General features: G+C 42.9%; 1 protein-coding gene across 1 annotated transcript in view; it reads left to right on the forward strand.

The window, feature by feature from the left end:
- Positions 1-6,826: 6,826 nt before the first annotated feature.
- PGPEP1 (pyroglutamyl-peptidase I) overlaps positions 6,827-23,862 on the forward strand; it is a 32,894-nt gene continuing 15,858 nt past the window's right edge. Inside the window, exons 1-2 of the mRNA XM_069065365.1 lie at positions 6,827-6,990; positions 11,089-11,141. Of these exons, the coding sequence (XP_068921466.1) occupies positions 6,957-6,990; positions 11,089-11,141 (87 nt within the window). The 5' untranslated portion in view covers positions 6,827-6,956. The remainder of the gene's footprint in view (positions 6,991-11,088; positions 11,142-23,862) is intronic.

The following is a 23,862-nucleotide window of genomic DNA, read 5'->3' on the forward strand; positions in this document are numbered from 1 at the left end:
TCAGGACTAGGAGACCCAAGTCTGAATCCTGGCTTGGCTACTTATTATCTACATAATTAACCTAGTCAATTCACTTTCCCATGTCCCAGTTTTCTCATCTGTAAAATAAGGAGGTTGGACTAGATAGTTTCTAAGTGTCCTTCAAGCTCTATGTGCCATGAAACTATAAACTGTATTTATCTCCTACAACATCATAGGCATTTATGGTCTAAGATCAAAAGTAAAAACCCCATAAAGGGACTAAATAAAAAGATGACAATCTTAGAGAAAATTCCATTCCTATTTAATTACACAATTTTACTATAAACAAGAGCTGATTTTACTTTCATGTCTTGATTTCTCATAGTGGGAATTTGTTGGAGACCTGCTTTCACTATGTAAAATTGGTGGTTCCTAAACCAGCCTTAGAGCACACATCTCTGTATCTCCCCCACTTCCTCCTGAGCAGTTGGAAATTCCACCTCAGCTAGGCACTGTAGTACAAAATTTGAGCAGTATTCAGATAAGAACAGACTTCAGAGGAGATGGCTTTTTCAGCAGCCACCCAGCTTCTCTAGGTAAAATATACACAAGCCAAACCAAGGGGTTCAGTGGAAAGGGTATTAAGATTTGAAGATGAAAGACATTGGTCCTAGTTCTCAGCTGCATAACCTTAGCCAAGTCATGTGACCTCTCTAGACACCCCCCCACACACCTCTTTCCCCCCTATAAAATGAGGATAAAATCCTTGTATTTCCTACCATACAGTGTTACTGTGAGGAAAATATGTCAACTGTTAAGTTGAATTAAGAGAATTATGGTTATTGCAATTTCTGCTGTAATGAAATGATGAAAATGGATGAAATACAGGATGAAAATACAGGTTTGCATCTACAGAAAAGGGTCATCGGCAAAATCTGAAATACAAATTGGATGTACTTCAGCCTTTTTCTGGGAAGTGGATACTATAGCCTAATACTTCTATTTCTGTTCAGTATTTTAGAACAGCAGGATTTGACCCTTAGTCTATTTTTATTTCTCAGAATGAGAAGCAGAGTAATTATACTGCTTCAGTTTTGAAAATATTCATGTATACAGAGACTTCCCATCCCCTCCTGTCTCCTTTAACCAGCACACCAGGGACTGTTAGGCATATGGTCAGGAGGGCAGTTTACAGAGAACAGTCTATTCTTTTGGCTCACTTTGTGCTTTCACTCCCAAGGCCAAGCCCAGGCCTGCTTTCATATTTCCAACATATGCAGAGTAGCAAGATAAATCAAAATAGTGACTTTTCTACCCATGTTCCTGAATTTGCACAAGCCAGACCCAGGGTTCTGCTCCATCAAGTACAAGCAAATAAGACTATTCAGCAGAATAAGAATGAACTCTGTACTTGGTCTTATCCAGATCCCTACTTAGTCAGGTGGGCCAATAATTAGCCAACAAATTTGAAAAACAAGAAGAGTCCAACTTTGCTCAAAATGATGTGTCACCCCATCAGTTCTAGGGCTAGGACCTCCCCTGGAAGAGTAGCCAGGAATCGAGGCTTTCTGAATCTGTGTGTCCTTGTCCCCACCCCCTTTGGAAAGAAGGCATTATAAAGAGACAAACCCTGTGTTTACCTTAGGTCCCTTCACAGGGCGAAAACAAAACTTTTAGGGGCAGGACAGGCCATTGGCCCCGAAAAGTTGGAGTCCGGGCCAAAGTCTTTATCAAAGCAGTAAATCACTATGATGACTTTTTCAGAACCAAGACAGAAGGCCACACAGATCCTTGCACTGCAGAGCTAGAGTTCAGGCAGTAGAAGATAAGTCTTTTTTGTGGTTCACTGTTTATTCATATTTATGTGAAGGCAGAACCTCCAGAAATGTGCAGCTGTGTATGCAGAAGCAAACGTTTCTGCAAGTTTTCACTAAATCTTCCAAAAGAAAATTATTTCAAGGAACATGATTGTGCATTCAATGTTGCCTCTGAGGCTGGAATGCAACAAAGTATGGATTCTTTGTTGCTTGTGCTAAATTGGCCTAACAATACTAAGTACATACAAGTTCTTCACCAGTCAGTGCCACACCTTCCATATGTGGAACTGGTGGTTACAGCAAATGGAGAAATTTTTTATGCTGTGGATATAAGTTAACTTACCTTGGCAATATACTTTCCAAGGATGTACACATAGATGATGAGGTTGACACATGCATTGTCAGAACTAACTCAGTGTTTGAGAAGCTCCAAAGAAAAGTTTGGGAGAGAAGACATTATTAGGCTGCCTACCAAACTGAAGTCCTCCAGAGCCATTGTGCTGACCTCACTATTGCATTCCCATGAAACCTAGACAGTCTATCATGCCAGGAAACTAAACTGCTTCCATTTGAATTGTCTTAGGAAGATTCTGAAGGTCAGGTCACCTGACAAGATAAACCGTACACTGAGGCTGTTTCTTTGAATTAAATTGCCAACCATTCAAACTCTGCTGCAGAAAGTATAACTCGGGGTGTCTAGGTGGTGCAGTGAATAGAGCACTGGCCCTGGAGTCAGGAGAACCTGAATTCAAATAAGGCCTCAGACACTTAACACATGCTAGCTGTGTGACCTTGGGCAAGTCACTTAATCCCAATTGCCCTGCCTTCCCCCCTGCAAAAAAAAAGTACAACTCCTATGGTCTGGCCACATTGTTCAAATGTTAAATGTACATTTAAATGTAATACATTAAAAGACTACTTTATGGAGAACTCACAAAAGACAAACATTCGCATGGAGGTCAGATGAAGTGAGGTCTTAGGGTCTCTCTGAAAAACTTTAGAGTTGATTGCATCACATGAGAGAGAGTGTCAAAGGACTACCCAACATGGTGTGCCTGCAACAAAGAAGGCCCTGTGTTCTGTGGGCAAAGCAGAATTGCAGTCCCTCAAAAGAAATGGGAGATGCCCAAGTTTAGAGACATTTCCACTCCAAATGTTCACATGGATTATTTGTGCCTGATGTGTAGTAGAATCTTCTGAGCTCATATTGGTCTGATCAGTCACAGTGGGACACATAATGATGTCATTTTGGTCCTCTCTGAGAATGAAGGACGACAACCAACCAGCCAATTTCAAGGAATAAAAAAGGTCACATGATAGAATGGAAAGAGCATGGGATCACAAGTAGGGACCAGCATTCTCCTTTTGTCTCTTCTACATAATTAGCTATATGACCTTAAAGGAAAGCCTTCTTCCCCAAGGGGCTTCAGTTGCCCCATCTGTCAAAATAAGGCAATTGGATTAAATTATTTCTGCTCTTCCACGTTCTGAGGTCATTTCCTCCACTGACATTCCATGTTCTATGATCTAAGGCCCTTATAGCTCTACTATACTTTGGTCCTAGAATTTCTTCTAGGTTTGTCTAAGTATAGTAGAAATCAAAACATTGACTCATGACCCTAGACTTTCATGCAAGACTGGCCTTCCTAGACCCCTGCTATATATATATTTCTGGCCTAGCCCTGTCTTACAAGAAAGAGACATAAGGAGGCCCCCTTCTTGGGGACCAAAGTATGGTAAAGGAATCTATCTAGTGTGGAATTACCTTGTCTTCGCATCCCTAGAGTCTCCAACAATTTGGCACATATTAGGGGCTTAATCAGAGCTTGTTTTATAGGCAGTTTCAGAGTTAGTTTGCCTTGAGTACTAAGAAGTTAAGCAGTTTACCCATGGTCACATAGCTAACATGGGATAGAGGTTAGACTTAATTTTAGCTTCTCTGATTAAATTTTAGAGGAAGAAAATATGAAGACAAAAATGAAATTTATCTCTGCCCTCAAGGAGTTTCCATTATTGGGGAAGAGAACAAGCATAAAGTGCCTACTATGTTTCAGGTGCTGCACTAAGCATTTTACATAGATGATCTCATTTGATCCTTTATTTATTGGGATAAAACATCCTGTACATTGATCACTAAACAGTAAGACAGTAAAAAAAATTCATTAAGTAAAAATTTATTCACAAAAGTACCAAATTTTTAAAATGGGGGGGAGGGGTGTGAAATGGCAAGTTATTCAGTCAACAAGCATTTATTAAGCTCAAGGAAGCTTAATGACCCTATATGACTGTAGCAAGTCATTTTTCCTTTCAGAGCTAGTTTCTTCTTCTGTAAAAAGGCAGACACTGTTGGGCTTCCTTCACAATGTTATAACTTTTTTATGACATGTCTATGAAAATTCTTTGAAAACTATAAAGATCTTTTAAGGTGTCGATGTCAACTCTGTTGAGCTTTGTGGGTGGGATGGAACAATGTAAACCTGGAGGATTCAGAGTGAATGAGATGGGAGAGAGGAAGAGCAGGTGGAAATCCTTCACATATATTTCTTGAATTGGGCTTTCCTTTTTATTTCCATTCCTTTCAACTCAGTACTTACAATGTGCCAGGCACTAATTCTAAGCTCTGGGAATACAAATACAAGCAGAAAGAAAGCCGGTCCTCAGCCCTTGAGTTTACAGTCTAATGGGGGAAGACAACATATAAAAGGGAGCTGAAGGATGGGGGGATGAGGGGCAGGTGCCTGGCAGGAGCGATGGTAGAGAAGAGTCCTGTGGAGACTAATGAACTACAGCCTGGAGAGGAGTGAAGACAGTTTGCCCAGGCCTCCTTAAAACAGAAGGTCAAAAATTTTAAACCTATGCAAGTAAATGTTGAAAACTAAAAATAATTTTTTTAAAATAAGTCAGGGAAGAACTATTCAATCAGAGGGAGAGGCCAAGGAGTATGAGGGTACTTCCAGTATAAGTAGTCCAGATGTGGAATGAGTTTCCCAGGTAAAAAGGATTCTGTGACATGGTAGAGAAGGTCCCATGGAGATGAGACAGCAGTGAAGCCTGGCTTTTGGAGGAGAAGAAAGGGTTAAAAGTTCCTTTCACTCTCTTCCTCAGGAAATTCAAGAGAAAAGGAGACTGATTTGCTCAAGCTTGACCCATTCCCAGAGGCCTCAGCTCTGTTCCACTACTCTGGGGTGCTCCCTCTACTTGCTGTGGCTGGCTGTCTCCATCTCCCACTATGCCTGGGCTTAGTAGCTCCAGCTCTCCTTCCCCCTTCCTCCTCCTCAATCCTGTCCTGGTGGCTCCTGGACCCACCTGGAAGCAGGACCTTCTCTCATCTGAGAAGGAAGCCTGAATTATTATCAGAAAGTGGCTGAGCCTCCTTGGGTCCAGATTCTTATCACCTCTGGACTAAAAGCTGGACAAAATTGATTTCTACTTGCCTCTGGTTTCTTCATAATAGAATTACCTTCATAATGGCTTCAGTGCTTTTGCACTGTTATTTAGTCATTTCAGCCGCACCTGACTCCTCACAACCCCTTGTTTCGGGGTTTTCTTGGCCAAGGTACTGGAGTGGTTTGCCATTTCCTTCTCCAACTCATTAAGGGACCCTTTCCCAGAGTCACACTGCTGTATCTGAGGCTAGATTGAAATCTACTGCCACCTAGCTGCCCTGGTTTTACATTGCCGACTGAAGAAAATACAAACTGCTTAGTCTGACATTCAAACCTTTCTACCTTTCCAGCCCTATCTCCCGATACTCCCCTTCAAAAAACTGCTCTCTGGCCAAATAAGACTGGGACTCCCAGCCTTCAGACATCTAAATGAATGTCCCTTCCTCCATCTCCCTTCAATACTGTTGAACTGCCCAGATTACATTCCAGCTTCCTCCCATGAGGCTTTCTGTGGTGGAAGAAAAATAATTAATACCGTGGAAACACATTTAAAGCCCTTTTTAGAGTTAAACTGAAAATGTTAAGAGATGTTCTGAAAGGGGCAGCTAGGTGGTGCAGTGGATAAAGTGCAGGGCTTGGAGTTAGGAAGAAGCATCTTCTTAAATTCAAATCCGACCTCAGACATTTAGTAACTATGGGTCCCTGGGCAAGTCACTGAACCATGTTTGCCTCAGTTTCCTCATTTGCAAATTGAGCTGAAGAAGCAAACCACTCCAGTATCTCTGCCAAGAAAACCCCAAATGGGGTTACAAAGAGTTGGTCCCGACAGAATAATAACAATGTCCTGTAAAGCAACCTCTCTTCCAGATTCTCACATAGCACTTGGTAGCACCTCTCTCCAAGGCACTTGCCATGTTTTAGTTATTTCTGATATTCTTATCTCGCCAACCAGACTCTCTATAAGGCGGTGAGAAGATTCCCCTAAATTTGACGTCAGGACCTAGATTCAGGTTTATCTTCTCCGACCCATTTTCCATTTCTGTAAAATGAGGGGGACTGGCTAGCTAGATGATCAATCGCAGCCCCTGCCAGCTCTGCATCCGATGCTTGTTAATGACAGGCCACTTCTGTTGGTCAGTGCAGTCCCTAGAGCCAAGCCCAGGTAAGTTTGATTCATAATAAACACCTGTTGAACTCAACTGAACGAAATCGTAGGTCAAGTGCCAAGAGTCGCATGGTTTGGGACTAGCCCTGCCCGCAGCTAGCCTCTTATATCGTCCTCGGTAGCTTCAGCATTCCAGAACCTCCCCGTCCGGGATGGAAGGAACCCGAGGCTGGAGGGAAGGTCCCTAGGTGAGAGTCTGGTAGGCTCGACTTACTGACCTGTACAACCTGGGGAAGAGCCAAGAGCCCTCAGATTTCTCATTTGTAAAACGCAAAATTACCCCCTGGTAAGGGCGCAGCCTGAGAGGTGCCCGCACAGCCTTAGTGCATGGGGTGGGAGTGGAGAAAGGGGGAAAGAACCCGTAACCCCACGGGAGAGGGGGAGTGGGGGTGGAAGTGAAGCAAGGGGTGAGAACGCGCACGCCTAGTTCTCTGTCTAGGGGGCGCGCACGCCTGCGTCCGTTCCGGGTTGGGGAGGAGAGGGGGCGGGACACAGGGGGCGGGAGCGGGGGCGGGGGTAGGTCGGGTGGGTTAAGACAGGACCGCAGCCGAGAGCAGGCAGCGGCGACAGCGGCGGGGTCGGTGTCGGAGGCGGCGGCGGAGTTGGCGGCTGGAGCCAGTGTCTGCGATGGAGCAGCCCAAGAAGGCGGTGGTGGTGACGGGTAAGAAGGGTCCCGTTGGGGAAGGGGCAGTTCTGGCCTGGGGAGCGCCTCCTGAGCGAAGGGGCAGCCCTGGGGACACCTGACCAGTCTTCCGATCAATGTCCCTTGGGCTTGAAGTTAAATCTGTTCCTTCTCTGTCCTTCCCCTCCAGCCTTTACTGGCTTTGGAGAGGAGGGAGCTGTTTCTCAGCAGTTGTGGGGAAGAGGTACTGCACTCTTTCCCCTCCATCCCCATTGCCCCCAGCACTCGACTCCAGGCAAAGGTCAGAAGCAACCTCACCACCACCCCCGGGGGGCTACCTCAGAGTGACAGAATGGAGCGGACGGGGGGGAGGGGGTGACCAGCCTTTGGAAGGAGTGACCGGCTCTTGCCCCGCTGCTGTGGACTTGTCAGAAAGTCGCCTCTCCCCACCCCCACGTCCCCCAGAGTACAAAAGGAGAGGTTGATTTGTGGGGAAGAAGGCGTCTCGTTGACAAATGAACCCTCCTAGGGAATTGTTTAGTGTTCCCTTCACTGCCCAAGTCGAGATTTGTGTTTGAGATCTGTAGGATGGGAAGGGGGAAAGGACGTGTTGCTCTAGGTTTAAGACGGGTGACTCAGGGGAGAAAGTGGGAGGTACTTTGGACTCTTGCTCGTACCTGAATTGTTCATTACGGGGGGCACCAGTGCCAAAGGTCCTGTCTCCTCCAGATGGGAGAGAGAGAGAGAAGCACCTGTCCCAAGGGTTTCCCACACACAACTTTTTCTGCCTCTAGAAATATGGGAGGTGGGGCTGGGTAGGAAAGTTTAAAAGTCGTGACTGACCTATTTGGCCCTCCCCCTTTTTAGTTCTCAGTCTAGTTTACTATCTCAACTAAAGTGAAATGGTGCTCTCTCAAAATAAAAGCAGTTTTGTTTTCTGTTAAGAAAGCTGCATGAGTTTCATTTGGGGGGTGGGTAGAGGAGGAGAGTAGGAAAGGAGGGAGAGGGGAGGGGGCAGTATCTTCAAGGTTTTTGCAAGTGGCAAACTGCTAATTATTTTATGTCAAGTTCTTGTCTCTCCAATGAGATGATGCCAGGGTGCTCTCTGGGTGTCCTGGGTTGTTTATCTGATGACATTGACTAAGACCGTGTGCAGACTCAAAGGGTGAGGGTTTTCAAAAGTTCACTCGTGAACCAGAATAAGGCTTTGGCCATCCTCACACACTTACTGGTTTCCTAGTGCTGCTGAGAAGCTTGCAAATTAAAAATGGACTTTCTCCATCTGTAATGCTAATGCTTCATTTCTGTAGCAAACCAGTTTCCTAACAGCCCCGATGAGGTAGGAAGTGTAACTATTATTTACAAATGAGTAAACACTCAGAGACAGAAAGTCAAAAGCAGCAGTCAAACCTGATTCTTTCGGCTCTTTTAAGTCATTTATTCTTTCTCCTTGCCATGTTGCCTTCCTGTAGGGAATGTCACCATTTCACCAATGAAAGAAATGCCAATTCAGCAGCAAGGCAATGTCTTTATGTCTGTCTTTCCTATAATTAAAAGTTTCCTTTCTCTTCTTCTGAAACGAGTTTATTCATTGGAAAGATTTTATAACAAATTTTTGTGGGGATGGCCCAAGACCATTTTTCTTCTTGTGACTGTTAATCTTTTTGTTTGTTTTCTTATAGCATTTTGTGTGCCAGAGTTAAAAAATGAAGCATGAATAAATAGGTTTACTTAAAGTGAAGTGAAATTAATGTAGGGTAGTTACCAGTCTTAAGGGAGTGCTCAGGTAACAGGTATCTACCTTGTCCCCTCATAAGGCACTTTACTAACAGAGCCAGCTTCTATCAGGAGTAAATCCAGAAGCCAGAGACTGGAGCCTTTCCTCTGGTACTTAATAGATAGTTGGTGTGGCAGTGGATTAGTCACTTAACTGTTCAGTACTCTGGCCAGCTCTGTTAAAAAACCAAGACAATATGTAGATTACAGAAGTGTTGAAAAAATTCACAGTTGTTTCTATACCCATAGCACCCAAACTGATAAAATCACATATCCAGGTCAGTTTATGAACATTCCCCAATCTGAAGATGATGATCCTGTCCAGGTATGTGCACATTTACCCAGTAGTAATGGCAGAGTAATGAAATGCTGGATTCTTAATCTGGCTGTGTATGAACCAGGGTAAATCTCAAATTCTCTACACCACATTTTACACCTTTGTATAATTAGGAGATGAGAGTGGTGAAGTGAAAAAAAAAAACCCAACCTGGAGTCAGAGGACCTGGGTTTGAGTAGCGCTCCCTCCCTGTGTGACCTTGGGAAGTCACTTCACCTCTTTGGCCTCAGCTTCTTCATCTGTGTGACTAGGGGATGGGACTAGATTATCTTTAGATTTGACTTTTTATCTCACTCTCAATTCTGTTACCTCTAATGCACAGACTAGGCTTGATTGTAGAGGTCTGTTGAGGAGGCATCACCTTTTTCTCTCTGGAGGTGTGAGGATAGGGTCAGGTGAACAGCTACAGAATGTCAAACATGATGCCAGGGGTGAACTTGTTTTACTGAAATGTGCTTCTTTGTTAAAGAGAGGGTTCTAGCTGTGGCCAGGGCAAGGGGACCAGGACTTAAAAACAAAATCCTCTGATAGATTAAAGCCTCTCAACTCATTACATTCTAGAACTGTAGGCCTCTACCTACTCCATTGTTGATAAGATGAATACTTTCCATGTGGCTTAGAATATTTTTGGATATCCAGATAGTTGTTTTATGCTTACAAGTCCCTTCTGGATACTTTTGTCTGCCAAATTTTGATAATGTCCAAGTAATTTAATTCACATTGACATCAACAAGAAAAATAGTTATATTGGAAAGCTGCTTCTCTTTGGTTCTTCATCAAAAGGAAAGAACCTAATGTGGGCTCAGGTTTTTACCAAATGGCTCTAGCTCCTGGAAGAGCCATCAGCAGCATGCTGTCTACTTTTCCTCATGCTTTCAAGCCTGTCTGTCAGGGACTCAGACCCTGTTTCCTTGTCTCTACTGTGAGCCCTCCACACTGCCTTTCTTGACTTCTTTGAAGCACATTTCTGTGGAAAGAGCACCGGACTAAGGAGCTCCAGAAAGAAGTCCAGAAGTCTCAATCCTGCTGCTTACTAGCCGGGTGACCTTGGACAGGCGGCATCCCCTCTCCAAGACTCAGTTTCTTCCTTTGTAAAATTGGAATGCTAACCCTTGCATTACATTTCCTCAGAAGGCCGTTGTTGGGATAGAATGAAATAATTTGTGTGAACTATAAAGAGTTGTACTCATGATTAAGTGTTGTTATTTTGTGGATTTGTTGTGGAGACACAGATCCATTGCGCTGATGAGTCAGGAAGCAGGACTCCTAAGAACAAAAAATGCTTGCTTTTATGACAGCAGCTGACTTCTCTGTTACCAGAAATAGTGGAAGGTAGTTCAAATACTATTTCATGATTCTTAGGATGTATATTTAGAAAATTCATGGTTCTTTTCCATTTGCTTTTTGACTTGGATAAATCAGACCATTTTGGGGAGCTGATTATAATAGAGTCATAATTAGGGTTGGAAAGGATCTTAGCTGTCATAAAGTTTGATCCCTTCATTTTGTAGATGTGTAAACAAAGGCTCAGAAAGAGGAAGAAAACAGTTCATTAATTACTGAGCCCAAACTGATAGCAGTCATTTCTATAGTACTCAAAGTTTACAAATCACTCTCCCCACAACAACCCTATGGTTTAAGAAGTAAAAGTGTTACCATCCCTCCCTTACTGATAAGGAATCAGAGATTAAATGACTTGCATGTCGTCACTCAACTGTAAGTGAGGAAGGTAGGCAGGATTTGAACCCAGGTTGCTGAGCTGAGTCTTCAGCTCATTCTACTACCTCTGCCTCAGTATTCTATTCATATTTCAGTTCAGTTCTCCAAAATCCTCTTCTAATGTTATGTTATTTCATGCCATCTTTCTGGGCAGGCATACATGGAACCTGGTCTTGGGAAAGAGTCCTTGACCTGCTACGGTATTCTACAGGCTCTCTAAGGCAGACAAAGATGTAGTACACTGAGTCCTGTTGGTTGGGTGGGAATGATAGCATTCTCATGATACTCTCCTTTTTTGCTTGCAGGATTTGGCCCTTTTGGAGAACATACAGTTAATGCCAGCTGGATTGCTGTTCAGGTAATAGTATACTTTCTAATATTGTCTACATAGGCAAATATGCTCCCTTCAGCCTGAAAATATTATGTAGTAAAGAAAGACACCCCTGGCTAAGAGTGTCCATTATGAAATAGTGAAGAATTTATTTAGAGAACCTAGAATAGGTTATAATCCTATAGATGCAGTTTATAATTTCCCTTATTAAATCTTGACCAGTATATATGGGCATTTGCTATAGATTTTGTCATTTGGACATTAGCCCATGTGCTGCTTATAGGAAACTGTGCCACCAAGGACAGGAAACAGTGGATTCTGGAGGTTAATATTCTTGACCTGCCACTTTCACAGCCAGAAATAGGCAGTGTTCATTCCTTGGAATATCACGATGTGTAAGCACCTCTCTGGTATCATTGCCTCTGCAAGAATTGTCCCCCAAAACAGTTTTATAATTTAACCAACTTACCTGAAAAGTGGGCTTAATAATATCAGTATTCATGATAAATAATGGAGGCAGTGTGGGATAGTGGATAGGGAACCCAGCCTCAGGGCCTGGGAGACTTGGGTTCAAGTCCTATCTCTGACATGTATTGTCCTTTATGTCCCTGGGAAGTTTCTTAATCTCTCAATGCTCTCCCCAGAGGGTGTCCAATTGGTGCCTAAATCAAATTAAAACATAATTGGGAAATGTCTAACAAATTACATAAAAATGCAGTAGAGCACGGATAATGCTAATATATGGTTTTTCTGAACCAATATTTAGTGGTCCCCTTTCAGTTTGAGTTTGACTCCACTTCTCTGCAGAGAAGATGTTGACCTGTATTGGGAGAGGAATTTCCTCATCTGGGAGCTCCCTATTACAGGTCTGGTCACTAGCCCCCTATAAATAATGCCTTTGTATAAAACTTGAATAAAGCTCTTTCATAGTCATTATCTCTATAACAGAGGGAACTCATTAAGAAAGTTTATCTGCTGCTCATCCTGTCTTCCTCTAATAGCCCATGCTATCCTGGATAATACAAAGTTCTATCTTTATCTTTACATATAGAATCTTAAGGGAGAACTTTCTGTTCTTTACAATGGAATTTGGGCCTTGTCAGACCAAAGTTCTTCATACAGGTATACCCTAACTTTGTTCAGTTTAGGTTCAGATGAAATATGGTGAAAATTGGCCCCCAGATGACTGACGCAGCCTTTTCACAGTCATGCCCTGTTTAATCTCTTTGCCACTTTGCACCTCTGATCCTGGAGCTTTGGGGAGACCTAGGCACCCTTCTAAGGTTCCATGCTTAGCCCAACTTGGAGAGAAGAGGAATCATTGAAATGTGGAAGGGCACACCCCAGTTTAGTTGGCTCAGGACAACTGCAGACTGGCTACTGTCCAGCTGGGGTTTAGTCCAGCTGTCCTTAGTCCAAGGTCAGCCTGGGCAGCCAACTCCTATTTCAGGGTAAGAAGAGGTGTTAAGTGGGGTGGCATGAGAGAAGACAATACTGAGCTTGGGTGAGGAGAAGAAAGAGAGAAAAGAGAGAGAACAAATGTTTTCCTGCCTCTTGTCTAAATCATATCCATTGAGTTTGCTGCAAACAAACAAACAAAAAAACCCATATTATTCCTGACCTCGTCAGGGATTCCCATTCTTCCTCCTCCGTCTAAAGGCCTTGACTCTTGAGAGATCTCAGAATTTGTAATTGATCAGAAAATCAAAGTTACACATCCTATTTCCAACCTAAACACTGGTTTTTGTAACCCTCTCTCGAGTGGTGGCCTTTCAGTGGCCCTCTTTCCTCCAAGGTTAGTTTGACACTCAGGTAAGGAGCATCTCAAACTCCAAAATCTAAAATGTTCAATCGGCGTGGAAGAGATTTGCCTTTCCTAGCTAGGTTCCCGTCCCAAGAGTCCTAGACAAAAAGGAACAGCATGTCTCTGAGCACGTGCACGCCTGGCATTGTGCGAGCCTCAGACAGGGGACTCACGGAGCTGCGCGGACACAAAGACGTGTGTCTGAGTTTCTGAATCCCAGACGGTGTGATCTGCATCTTAATAGAAGAAAAATCAATTAAACAATCTTTGTAAACCCTTGCTAGCTTTGGGGCTAAGCTAGTTCTGGTTTATTGCATCTTTTATTATCCTGTGACCAGAGGATAAAATTCTTCTCCCCACCCCCATCTCTCTAGCCCTCCCCTTTCTAAGTTTTCCTCTCTGTGTTTAAATGTAGGAAATACAAACTGTCTACACATTAGCCAAATGGTTTATTTTCAATCAAATATGTTCCCCAAGAAAACGTTCCGTACCTGCTATTTCTTGTTTTCTTTCTGTTGGTGCAAAGTCACTCTGATAAGCAGCCACGGACATCTACACCTGCTTTGAGGAACGCGGTTTACGTTGTCAGCTGTGATGGCAGTGTGTTTATGTGTCAACATAACAAGAACCCTTGTTTGCAGGGGGGTTAAATGTTTACAAAGTGCTTTCTTTAGGAGAGTCCTGTGAAGCAGGCCACAGTGCTATTATCCCCATTTTACAGAAGAAAGAACTGAGGCCTACAGATAAAAAGTGAAATGATCACATCTACCAATCCTAGTAGATTTCAGCAGAGCTCAAACCCAGCACCGCTAACTAACTTCCAGTCCTTTGCTCATTCTGTCCCAGTCGACACCATTTTACCATTTGGAAGGCACTTTACCATCTATTATTTCATTTAATCACAACAGCTCTTCTGAGATCAATGTTGTAAACAAAATCCTCATTTAGTAGATGGTAAAACTCGCAGAAAATAAGTAACTTGCCCCCAATAGCACAGTTAGCTAATAAAAGCAGGTGCCCTGATCTGATTCCAAGTTTAACCTTTAATGTTAAGATTTCTGCTTGTCTGCCTCAAACTGCTCTTCTGAGGCACAAGCTGTTCTGTGCTGAAGAAATCCCTTTTTATCACAAATGTGTGTTTGTTTTCTTCTGAGCGCTCAACTTAGGCTCCGTCTCAATGTGCGCAGTGAGCTTGTGCCGTCGCACAAAAACGCACTCTTTCCCACGGGCTGCATTTGGCTGTTGGATGTTTGGGGCACTGAGGGGTGACCCCCTTGTTTTCAGGGTGACGGCCCTCTCTTTTCTCTTTGGCTCCCCAAGCTGCTGCATTATTCATGTAGACAATTTCCTGTTTACACCAGGTCTGATCATTCTCCAGTGTGGTGGGTGGGTATGTATATGCTGTCTTAAGATGTATAATTCATCGTAGACTCAGGTGTGTCCTGTGGACTGTGAAGCTAATTGTATCATGTGGCCAACCTCTTGATGTGTTTCTACTTGAGGCGGATGATGAGTAGATGGGTCAGAGGGCATTTTGACATTACCAGGGACAATTGCTGTCAGGGTGTCTAGACAGACCTGATAAGGATATTAAAGGCTAACAAAGAGGCCCATTGTCGAGGGGTCAGGGAATCGGTCAAACATGTTCGTTTTTCTATATTTGTCAGGTATACAAGGCAGTAGACAATAAGTTGTCTGGGGTCCAGAGGACTCCTTTTCACTCCTGAATAGCAGTGCGTGTGCACTCTGTTTGGTAAAATGTTATTTTGATTTTGAATTAGTAAAATTGCACTTTATAGAATACACTGAGAGAATGATGAGATCCATTCTTGATTAACTCTCAGCAGATATGTGAAGGCTCAAGAGGCATTGCTGCCTACTCAGGGGTTTTGAAAGTGGAATTTTAAAATCGTAAGATGTTAGAGCTAAAAAAACGACCTTAGAATACATTAGTCCAGCTCCCTCATTCTGCAAACAGGGTAACTGTTTCGCCCAAGGTCACACAGTGGGTTGGGAGCAGAGCTGAGTCTTGGGATTTAGTCAAGTTCGGTTTAACTCCAAGTATAAGTTTTCTCTATTCTCTGAAGAGGATGGAGAGAATTCTCCAAAGCTACCTATGGATTCCTGGCTACATCAGTTTCTTTTCAAACATTCAGATTCTGTTTATAGGACAATCTAATAATGCATCAAATTTAAAATCTCCCCATTTAGGGCAGAAAAACATAGGAAGGGAGTGAACCTGGATCTGCAGTGGGGAGATGGGCTAGACCAGTTCTTAAGAGTCCATTTCTAAGAGTGGATCTTGATATGTTACAGACACCAATCGATAGAGCAAGGCTTTACTATCAGAGGGCTGAGTCCCAAAGCACCAGCTAAGTCATTAATCATGGCTGTTGGTCAGTACACCAGTCCCGTATAAGATTCTCTAGTCAATTATTAATCTTTTTGCTTTGCCAAATTTTGTTTTGACTAGAAAAAATTAACATAAACACAAACAAAAAAAAGATACCCCCCCAAAAAAAAACTTGGACAAAAGGGTACTTTTGTTTAAAATTGTGTGCCTTAATTCTAAGTAGGAAGTACCAACTTTTCCTATTCTACAAGCATTTGTTAAAGACCTACTGTGTGCTAGGACTTGAGGATATAAAGCCAGATTTTCTTTAACCTCAGCTCTATTATCATTTAATGTTGTCTTTAATTACATAGTTGTACATAGTGTATATTGTTTTATTTACTCACCTTGTTATCACCATAACTATTGCAAAAACGCATGTTGAAAGGATCTTCAAGGGTCAGTTTAGTCTAGTCCTCTCCCCAGTGAGTGTAGGAATTTCCTCTATAGCATCCATAGCAAGTGGTCACACTGCTTCTGCTTGATGACCTCATCCACCATAAATCATAGAACTGGACACACAATTGTATGGCCTGCTCTGGCTTGTCCTGAAGTAAAACCTACAGGTTCCTCTGCATCCAATTAAAGAAAATTCAGCATATGAAAGTTTCGTTAAAGTGGAATTATTCACAATTCAGAAGCACAGACTCTCAGGGTCAGACTGGACCTTATAGGCCTTCCAGGTTCTGCTCCAAGACCTCAGGGAAGAGAGCTCAGTTTCCCAGAACCACCCAATCTTCCTTTCTACACTTCTGATGGTCAGGGAGCTTTTCCTTGCAAACCCAAAATTGACTTCTACGATTTCTACTCATTGCCCTGGGTTCTGCCCTCTAGAGCAAAGCAGAATGAGTCTGACTCTGACCCCTCCACATCACAGTCCTGGAAATACTTGAAGCTGTCTATTTTGGGACTGCTCCCACCCCTCACCCCCCTCCCTGCCTGCCATCTTCTCCAGACTAAACATTTCCAGTTCCTTTAACTGATACTCATATGGTGTGTGTGGTAAGGTCTCTAGGACCCTCGTTGCCATGGTTTTCTTCCTCTGCATGGGCCTAGATTGTGAATGTACTTTCCAAAATTCTGTACCCAAAACCGAACACATTACTCCCAACGTAGTCCGACTTGCGTAGAGTATACCTAAGGCTCTGAGTTTTACAAAAGGATTTCTTTTTCAATAGTGAGCTCTATTCCTTTTTCCTTTCTCATGTTCCCCTACCCTCTTCCATGCTTAAGTATGTCCTTTATATATTTTCCACTAGGGAGCAAGGAAGAAAAACTTAGAATCATAGAATCTGACAGAAAATCCTCAGGAGTCATCTAGAACAGGGGTGGGGAACCTGTGACATCAAGGTCACATGTGACCTTCTAAGTCCTCAGGTGCGGCCTTTTGACTGAGTCCAAGTTTTACAGAACAAATCCTTTTATTAAGGGGATTTGTTCTGTGAAGTTTGAATTCAGTCGAAGGGCCACACTTGAGGACCAAGAGGGCCACATGTGACCCACCCCTGCTCTAGAATAACTCCTAGAGTATTAGATAAGTCTCCTCCACATGCTTCCCTCCAAGAGAGACAATCACAAGGCTCTAGCTGAACATGTACAGTAAGAGGAAGGAGTTTATTTCATTTTCAGACAACCCAGTAATTAAGAAGTTCTTCTATTGAACTGAAAACTGCTTTCAAAAACCAAAATCCTGTAGTGATTTTGTTGTAGATTACTTATAAGTTAAGAGAAAGCAGATCTGAAATTCTAATGCAAGTCAATTGGAAAATATGATTTGATTTACCCAGAAGTCTGCAGGAACACATCTATTGTGTAAATTCCAGTACACCTGTGTTAACATTCATTACCCCTGACCTGACATCCATTGTCAACAGTTATTGGCCCTGGGCAAGCGACTCTTTTGAAAGTCCTTAGTTTGTTGTAACTGTGTCTAGTTGTACTACTCTATAAACATTCTTAGTTCCTTTCATTTAACCATGCCTAGCTTTTCTTCAAGAAAAAGGATATAGAAAGTGATTTAGTTTTTTTAAAATAAAAAGAATATTAAAATGTTAGAGGAATTCCTACTATTCTTTTTATAAAGGTTTATTAGCTTATTATTGTACACGAATGAACTTGGACACAGTGTGTGTAGAAGTAGCAAGTAGCACAGAGTTTTAACAGTTATCATTTATTTAATCATTTATTTATGGTGGTTCTTTTTTTTTACATTTTGAGTTTTAGATTCTCTCCTTCCCTCCTGCCCCTCCCCCATCCATTGAGAAGGCAAGCGATATGATATCAATTATACATGAGAAATCATGCAAAAACATTTCTGTGTTAGACATGTTAGCACAGAGTTTAAGGGAAATTAGAATGGGATGGTTTTGCTCGTCAGTTTTTAGGTCTAATCCAAGGGTGCAGAACCTTCAACCTCGAGGCTACATGTGGCCCTCTAGGTCCTCAAGTGCAGCCCTTTGACTTGCTGCACTTGAGGACCTAGAAGGCCACTTGTGACGTCAAGGCTGCAGGTTCCCTATCCCTGGTCTAATGCAAAAGATGGATTTGGTAAAAGAATTAGAAAGAGAAACAATCATAAATATTTATCCAAAGCATTTAAAATTGGAATCAAGAAAATCAGAATCATAAAAAAAACATAGTCTCTCAGATTTGGAATGTCCATTAATGGTCATTTGGTCCATCTCCTTTCCCACTGAATGAACCTTCCGTTATGTTACCTTGTACAAGTGCTTCTACTTGAATATCTTAAGTGTTCAGTGTCTGCCACAGTAACTAGGTAATAAATGTTGATTGATTGACTGATTGATAGTTACAAGAAGACTGCTCATTGAGAGGGCAACCCATTCAATTTTCAGTAGTGCTAATTGTTCAGGAGGACTTCCTTAGTTGGCCTTTACTTAGTGATCAAATGCTGTTGCGGGTTATGATGAACCAGTCTTACATTTATATCATTTATTGCATGTATTTCCAGCCTTTGAGAGTCTACAGACATGGACAAGAAAAGCTACAGGTGTTAGATGTGGGGAGCAGTATTTACATTGTTGTATAGGAAGCCAGGAAAGAGCTTTTCAATGATTGTCATTTATCTCTCTTCTGATACTCATATGCTAGTCTTTGACATTAATGGGAATTATGTTTATTAGCTGTGAAATAAATCAAATACCAAGATTTAGACTGGAAGGTTGTTTTTGAGAAGTCTTTACCTAATTGTAGGCCAGTCTGTGACCATGCTTAACGTAATTCAGATATAGACAATTGATAGGCAGGCTGTGTATGCCTCACGCTGGATCAGAGCTAGAAAGCCATCATCCGTCTCTCTGTTCCGTTCCGGCAGCATTGTGCCCTTTGGGCCAGAGGTTGAGTGAGGCAGGACCATCACACTGGCAGTTCTGGATGAACCAAGGCATCAGTCCTGTTAAAGTCCCAAAGAAGGTTTAGGCAGATGTAGTCCGAGTACAGATGGGAACAATGATTTGCTGTGTTTTGGAAAAGCAAAAGAGAAAAATGCCTAATAATGTCTTACTTTACACTATTTTTCCTTTTTATCAGCCAGCTTGCATTTGTTAACCACCAGGCACTGGGCAAAGTGCCAGGGACATAAAGAAAGGCACAAAACAGCCCCTTCTCTCATGGAGCTCACAGGCCTATGGGAGACACAACAAAAACCTTGTACGAATAAGGATAAATTGGGGACAATCAAGCATACGAATTAAGAGGGCATCAGGAAAGGTTTCCTGCAGAAGGCAGGATTTTAGCTGAGACTTGAAAGAAGCCAGGGAAACCAAGAAGCGGAAAGGAGGAGGGAGAGCATTGCAGGCATGGGGGACAGCTAGGGCAAAGGTGCTGTCTGGAGATGGAGGTCTTGTGCAAGGAACAGCAACAAGGCCAGTGCAGTGAGAAGGGCCCAAGTTATGACAGGCTTTAAAAGCCAAACAGAGGAGTTTACATTTGATTCTGGAGGTGATTGAGAGCCACTGGATTGTATTGAATGGAAGCAAGATACGGTCAAATCTGTGTTTTAGGAAAGTCACTTTGACAGCTGAGTGGAGAATGAACACTATATGATGTTAGCTGGTGTTAATATCATTATTAAGGAGAAAAGGGGACCTATGTGAGAGTCATTAGGGTAGAAATGACAGGATTTGACAACTGATTGGATGGGGGGGGGACACACAGGAGTTGAGGATAACAGACTGGCCACCTACGAGACAGATGTGGCCTCGAGGTCACAGGCTCCCCACCCCTGGGCTAAGTCATGCCTGAATCGAACATTGAGAGCAGATCCAGGAGCAAATATCTCATTCGAAGTGTGTGGAGCTGGAACAGACAGAGAGAGCTAGAAATAACCTTGCAGATCATTTAGTTCAACCCTCTAGGAAATGAGGAAACTGAGGCCCAGAGTGGCAAAATGACTTGCCCCACTGATTGACTGTGAGAATTTTGGACCAGGTCCTTTGATATCTTCTCCAATGGTCTTTCCATGTCTGAATCCAAGTTCAGAATTATGAGACATTGACAGATGACATTGACTTTGGCTCTCCAGAACAGAACCAGAATTGGTAGTTGGAAGCGATAGGAAAAACTTTCTCAAAGAGCTGTCCAAAATGGAATGAGGTGCATTGGAGTAGGGAAGGACAGTGTAGAGGGGGATGTTGCCTTTGGGAGGAGCTGCTCAAGACCTGCTGTTGTTTGTCCTTCATTCTTGAAGAGGGCCATGACATCTAAGATTCTAAAAATCGATAGTCTAATAAAAACAACTCCCCAAACCTGGCCAGATGATAGGCGAAAGATTGCCCAGAACACAGGCAAATGTTGATTAAAATTTCTGATTTGAATTTAATGGCAGTCCCAGCTAGTTTCCTTTCTAGAATGAAAGTGGTATGGATGGGGGCTGCCAGGTAGCACAGTGAGTAAGAGCACTGGCTCCAGTGTTGAGAAGACCTGGAGATCGAATCCCGGGCTCAGACACTTAGCACCCACCCAGAAACACCTGGCCGTGTAACCTTGAGCAAGTTACTTAACCCCAATTGCTTAGGGGCAGCCAGGTGGCTCAGCAAGTAAGAGCACCGGCTCCAGTGTTGGGACGACCTGGAGATCAAATCCCCGGGCTCAGACACTCAGCACCACACCCAGAAATAACTGGCTGTGTAACCTCGAGCAAGTTACTTAACCCCGATTGCTAAAAAAAAAAGAAAAAAAAAAGAAAGTGCTATGGATGAGAGGCAGCCTGGCATAGTGGACAGAGGGCAGGCCCCAGAATCCAAAAGGCTTGGCTTCAGTTTGGTCTCTGACACATACTGCCTGTCTTATCATGGACAAGTCACAACTCCTCTGGATTCTTGGACAATTGCTAAGATTAGAAATTGCAGATTTGTAATAGTGAAGGTGTTTTCCTCACCAGCAGCTTCTCCTCACCGATGAAATTACAAAACTGTTACCTCCCCCCTCTTGCTTATCAACCCATTCCCCTGATAACTCTCCCCCCACAAAAAATGTTGGCACAGGTTTTCAGTGTAATTTTCTGACCCAACCCCTACCTGTATTCCAGTACCTTAAAAGGACAATTCCTTGGACTTCATATTCCTCAATTCTGAAACTTTTTTTCTTGGCAGCAAGATAATAAGAAGAGATTAAGGCCTAATTACTATAAAACCTCAATTAACTAGAACTTCTAAATGACTGTGATTTTTTTTTATGAGAAGTCAAGAAACAATTTATTTTATTTTATTTAATTAAATTGGTTTGTTTATTTACTTTTAGTTTACAACATTCAGTTCCATAGTCCCTTGAGTTTCAAATTTTCTCTCCCTCCCTCTTCTCCCCACCCCCCAATAATGGTGGCATGCACTTGAATATAGGATCTACAAATATCTTCACATTAATCATTAGTCAGGTTGTAAAGAAGGATTATAACTGATGGAATGATCAGTGGGAAAGAGGAAACAAAACAAAATGAGAAAAAGAAACAGGGCAAGTAGTTTGTTTCCCTCTGCATTAAGACTCCACATCTCTTTCTATCATGAGTCTTTTGGAGTCGTCTTATAACCTTACATTGCTGAGAGGAGTCCAGTCTATCAGGGATAGTCGTCACACATACGTTGTGTCTGTGATTGTATACAGATTTCTCCTGGTTCTGCTCTTCTCACTCAGTATCATTTTATATAAGTCTCTTCAGGTTGTTATGAAGTCTGTCTGCTTCTCATTTCTCATAGCACAGCAGTATAATGATTGTGATTTTTCTTTACTCCTCGCATTCTTTTTTCAGAGGCAGACTCATTTAGTGGAAAGAATACAAGACTAGAATCCGGAGTTGTGAAGATCTCGCTTTACCACTAACTTGAACTATGATTTGGAGCGTATCATTCATTAGCCCTCTTTGGACCTCATTTTCCTGATCTGTACAAGGAAAAGGTTAGGCCAGATGGGTCCTCAAGCCCCTTCCAGGCCTAATGGAAAGGCCTTGAGTCTAGACTTTGGAGTTAGTGGCCCTAGGTTTGTATACCAGATCTGACAGTAGCTGTGACCATGATCAAGGCATTTAAAATGAACCTCTTTCCTCATCTGCAGAATGGGTATGGTGAAAATACATGCCTCTCTTTCTAAACTATTGTGAGGAAAGTATTTAATCCTTGTTAAATTGAATTTTCATTTGGACCCTCTGTCTGTATTCTTCAAGAACTTCACTCTCTTTACCTTCTCTCTCAAATTCTTAAAAGATTTCCCCAGCTAGATATCATAAATCTCTCCTTCGAACCTCCTTCACGCTCATGGTCCCCATGAATTTGGTAAACCAAACACTACCATTCCGTGCTGGGTTTTGTGTTTCCTGTAACGGACTTAGCTTACCCCTAGCAGCTGTGTCAACAACAGCAGCCCCAGATCCTCTCCCCTCAGGTAGAGCTTTGTCTATGATGCAGTCACAGGGGATGGCTCCTGTTTACCAATCCTGAAGGAAGAGTCCATTCTAACTGCTTCCAGACATGCTTACGTGCCCTTCTATTTTAGCTGCCCTAAAATCTAGCCATGCCTGACTGAGATGGCTCCCACTGCCTCTAACGCCCCATGCTGAGCTTTTGTGCCTGGGTATCTTTCATGTCCCAGCCCTCTGGAGAGGTCCCAAAGACTTTGATCATCTTGGGGCACTCTTCATGTTCAAGTGGTTCTTAAGTGTTTTATCTTATTCCTTCACCTTGTTGAGGTGTCTCTGCAATTCTAGAATCCTCTTTAGATTGGAAACATTGGGCCTCTTTACAACTTTCCTGACACTTTGAGAGACTTTGAGGAAATTCCTACCCCAAGGTGACTCATTCCACTGCTTGTTTGGGAGTTCTTCTTTATTCACTAGAGATTTGCCCTGTAATAAGGACACATTGAACTGTATAGTCTGCTCATTCTTCCACCCAGAACACCTTCTGGTGTATGTAATGGCAGTGAGCCTCTCTTTCCTCTCCTCTCCCAAACCATGTTTAAAATGTCACTCTGTTTTACAAGGTCTCACCCTGTCTGAAATAACAGTGACAAAGAATGTGCTTGCCTCTGAGAAATTCTCTAAAACAAGGCTTAGATATGATTTGTGTCTAGAGTCTCTTCAAAATGTGGGGTGACCTTCTCAAAGGTACTCAATATACAACAGGTATATTGAGCATAAGATGATTGCTTATTTCTTCCACCCCCAGAAAATTCTTAAGACTCAAAGACTGGGGAAGCTAGGCAGCTCAGTGGAATCCCTGGAATCTGGAGGACCTGAGTTCAAATCCAGCCTCAGATATTTTACTAACTGTGTGACCCTGGGCAAGTCACTTAACTCTGCCTCCAAAAACAAAAGTTTCAAAGACAAATAATAAGTGCACAGGGACCAATGTAAAACATGTTAAAGATCCCCTTACACTCACTGTATTCTGTGGAATGACTGGACAGAGACTTCATATTCTCCTCAGACCCTCTAGTCCCACCAACTTGATGGGAAGTACATAGCCAGCACTTAAGCTCCCTTGGGCAATCATATTGCCACTTGTTTATCAACTGCAAGCAATGGTAAGGAGAGGGGAGAACAATCCTCTCTCCTTGCTTTAACTTTAAGAGAGAGAGAGAGAGCTCTGGGAAAAGAGTCCTAGAGAAAGAAAAGTCCAAAAAGAGCAGATGGAGCCATTTAGGGCAGGGAGGGTCCCCTATAAGAGGCCATCCTCCTCAGTAGGCAGGAGCGAATCATCTCTCACTGCCCTCCAATTGATGGGACCAATAAGGAGCTGCTTTGACATCCCAAGAAGCTGCCGGTCCCTCAGTTAGGAGCTAGAGCTCCTTGGGAGATGCCCCCTTTCTGACAAAACCCCATGCCCTATAATTTCATCAAGTAGACTGGATTTGACTGGCCAAGGTCACCCTCCCCCCTTGCATACCCCACCCCAATCTTCTTGCCCACAACCTCTTATATTGATGTGAATTTAGGAAAGCATAGTTCCTTCTAGGTCAGGGGTGAGGAACCTGGGGCCTTGAGGCCTCTAGGTCCTCAAGTGCTGCCCTTTCGCTGAATCCAGACCGTCCTAGGTCCACTG

Source organism: Petaurus breviceps, unplaced genomic scaffold (assembly GCF_028583685.1).
Source record: "Petaurus breviceps papuanus isolate PSGF00001 unplaced genomic scaffold, PetGlider_PUasm1.0 108, whole genome shotgun sequence".
In the NCBI taxonomy this organism is placed as follows: domain Eukaryota; kingdom Metazoa; phylum Chordata; class Mammalia; order Diprotodontia; family Petauridae; genus Petaurus; species Petaurus breviceps.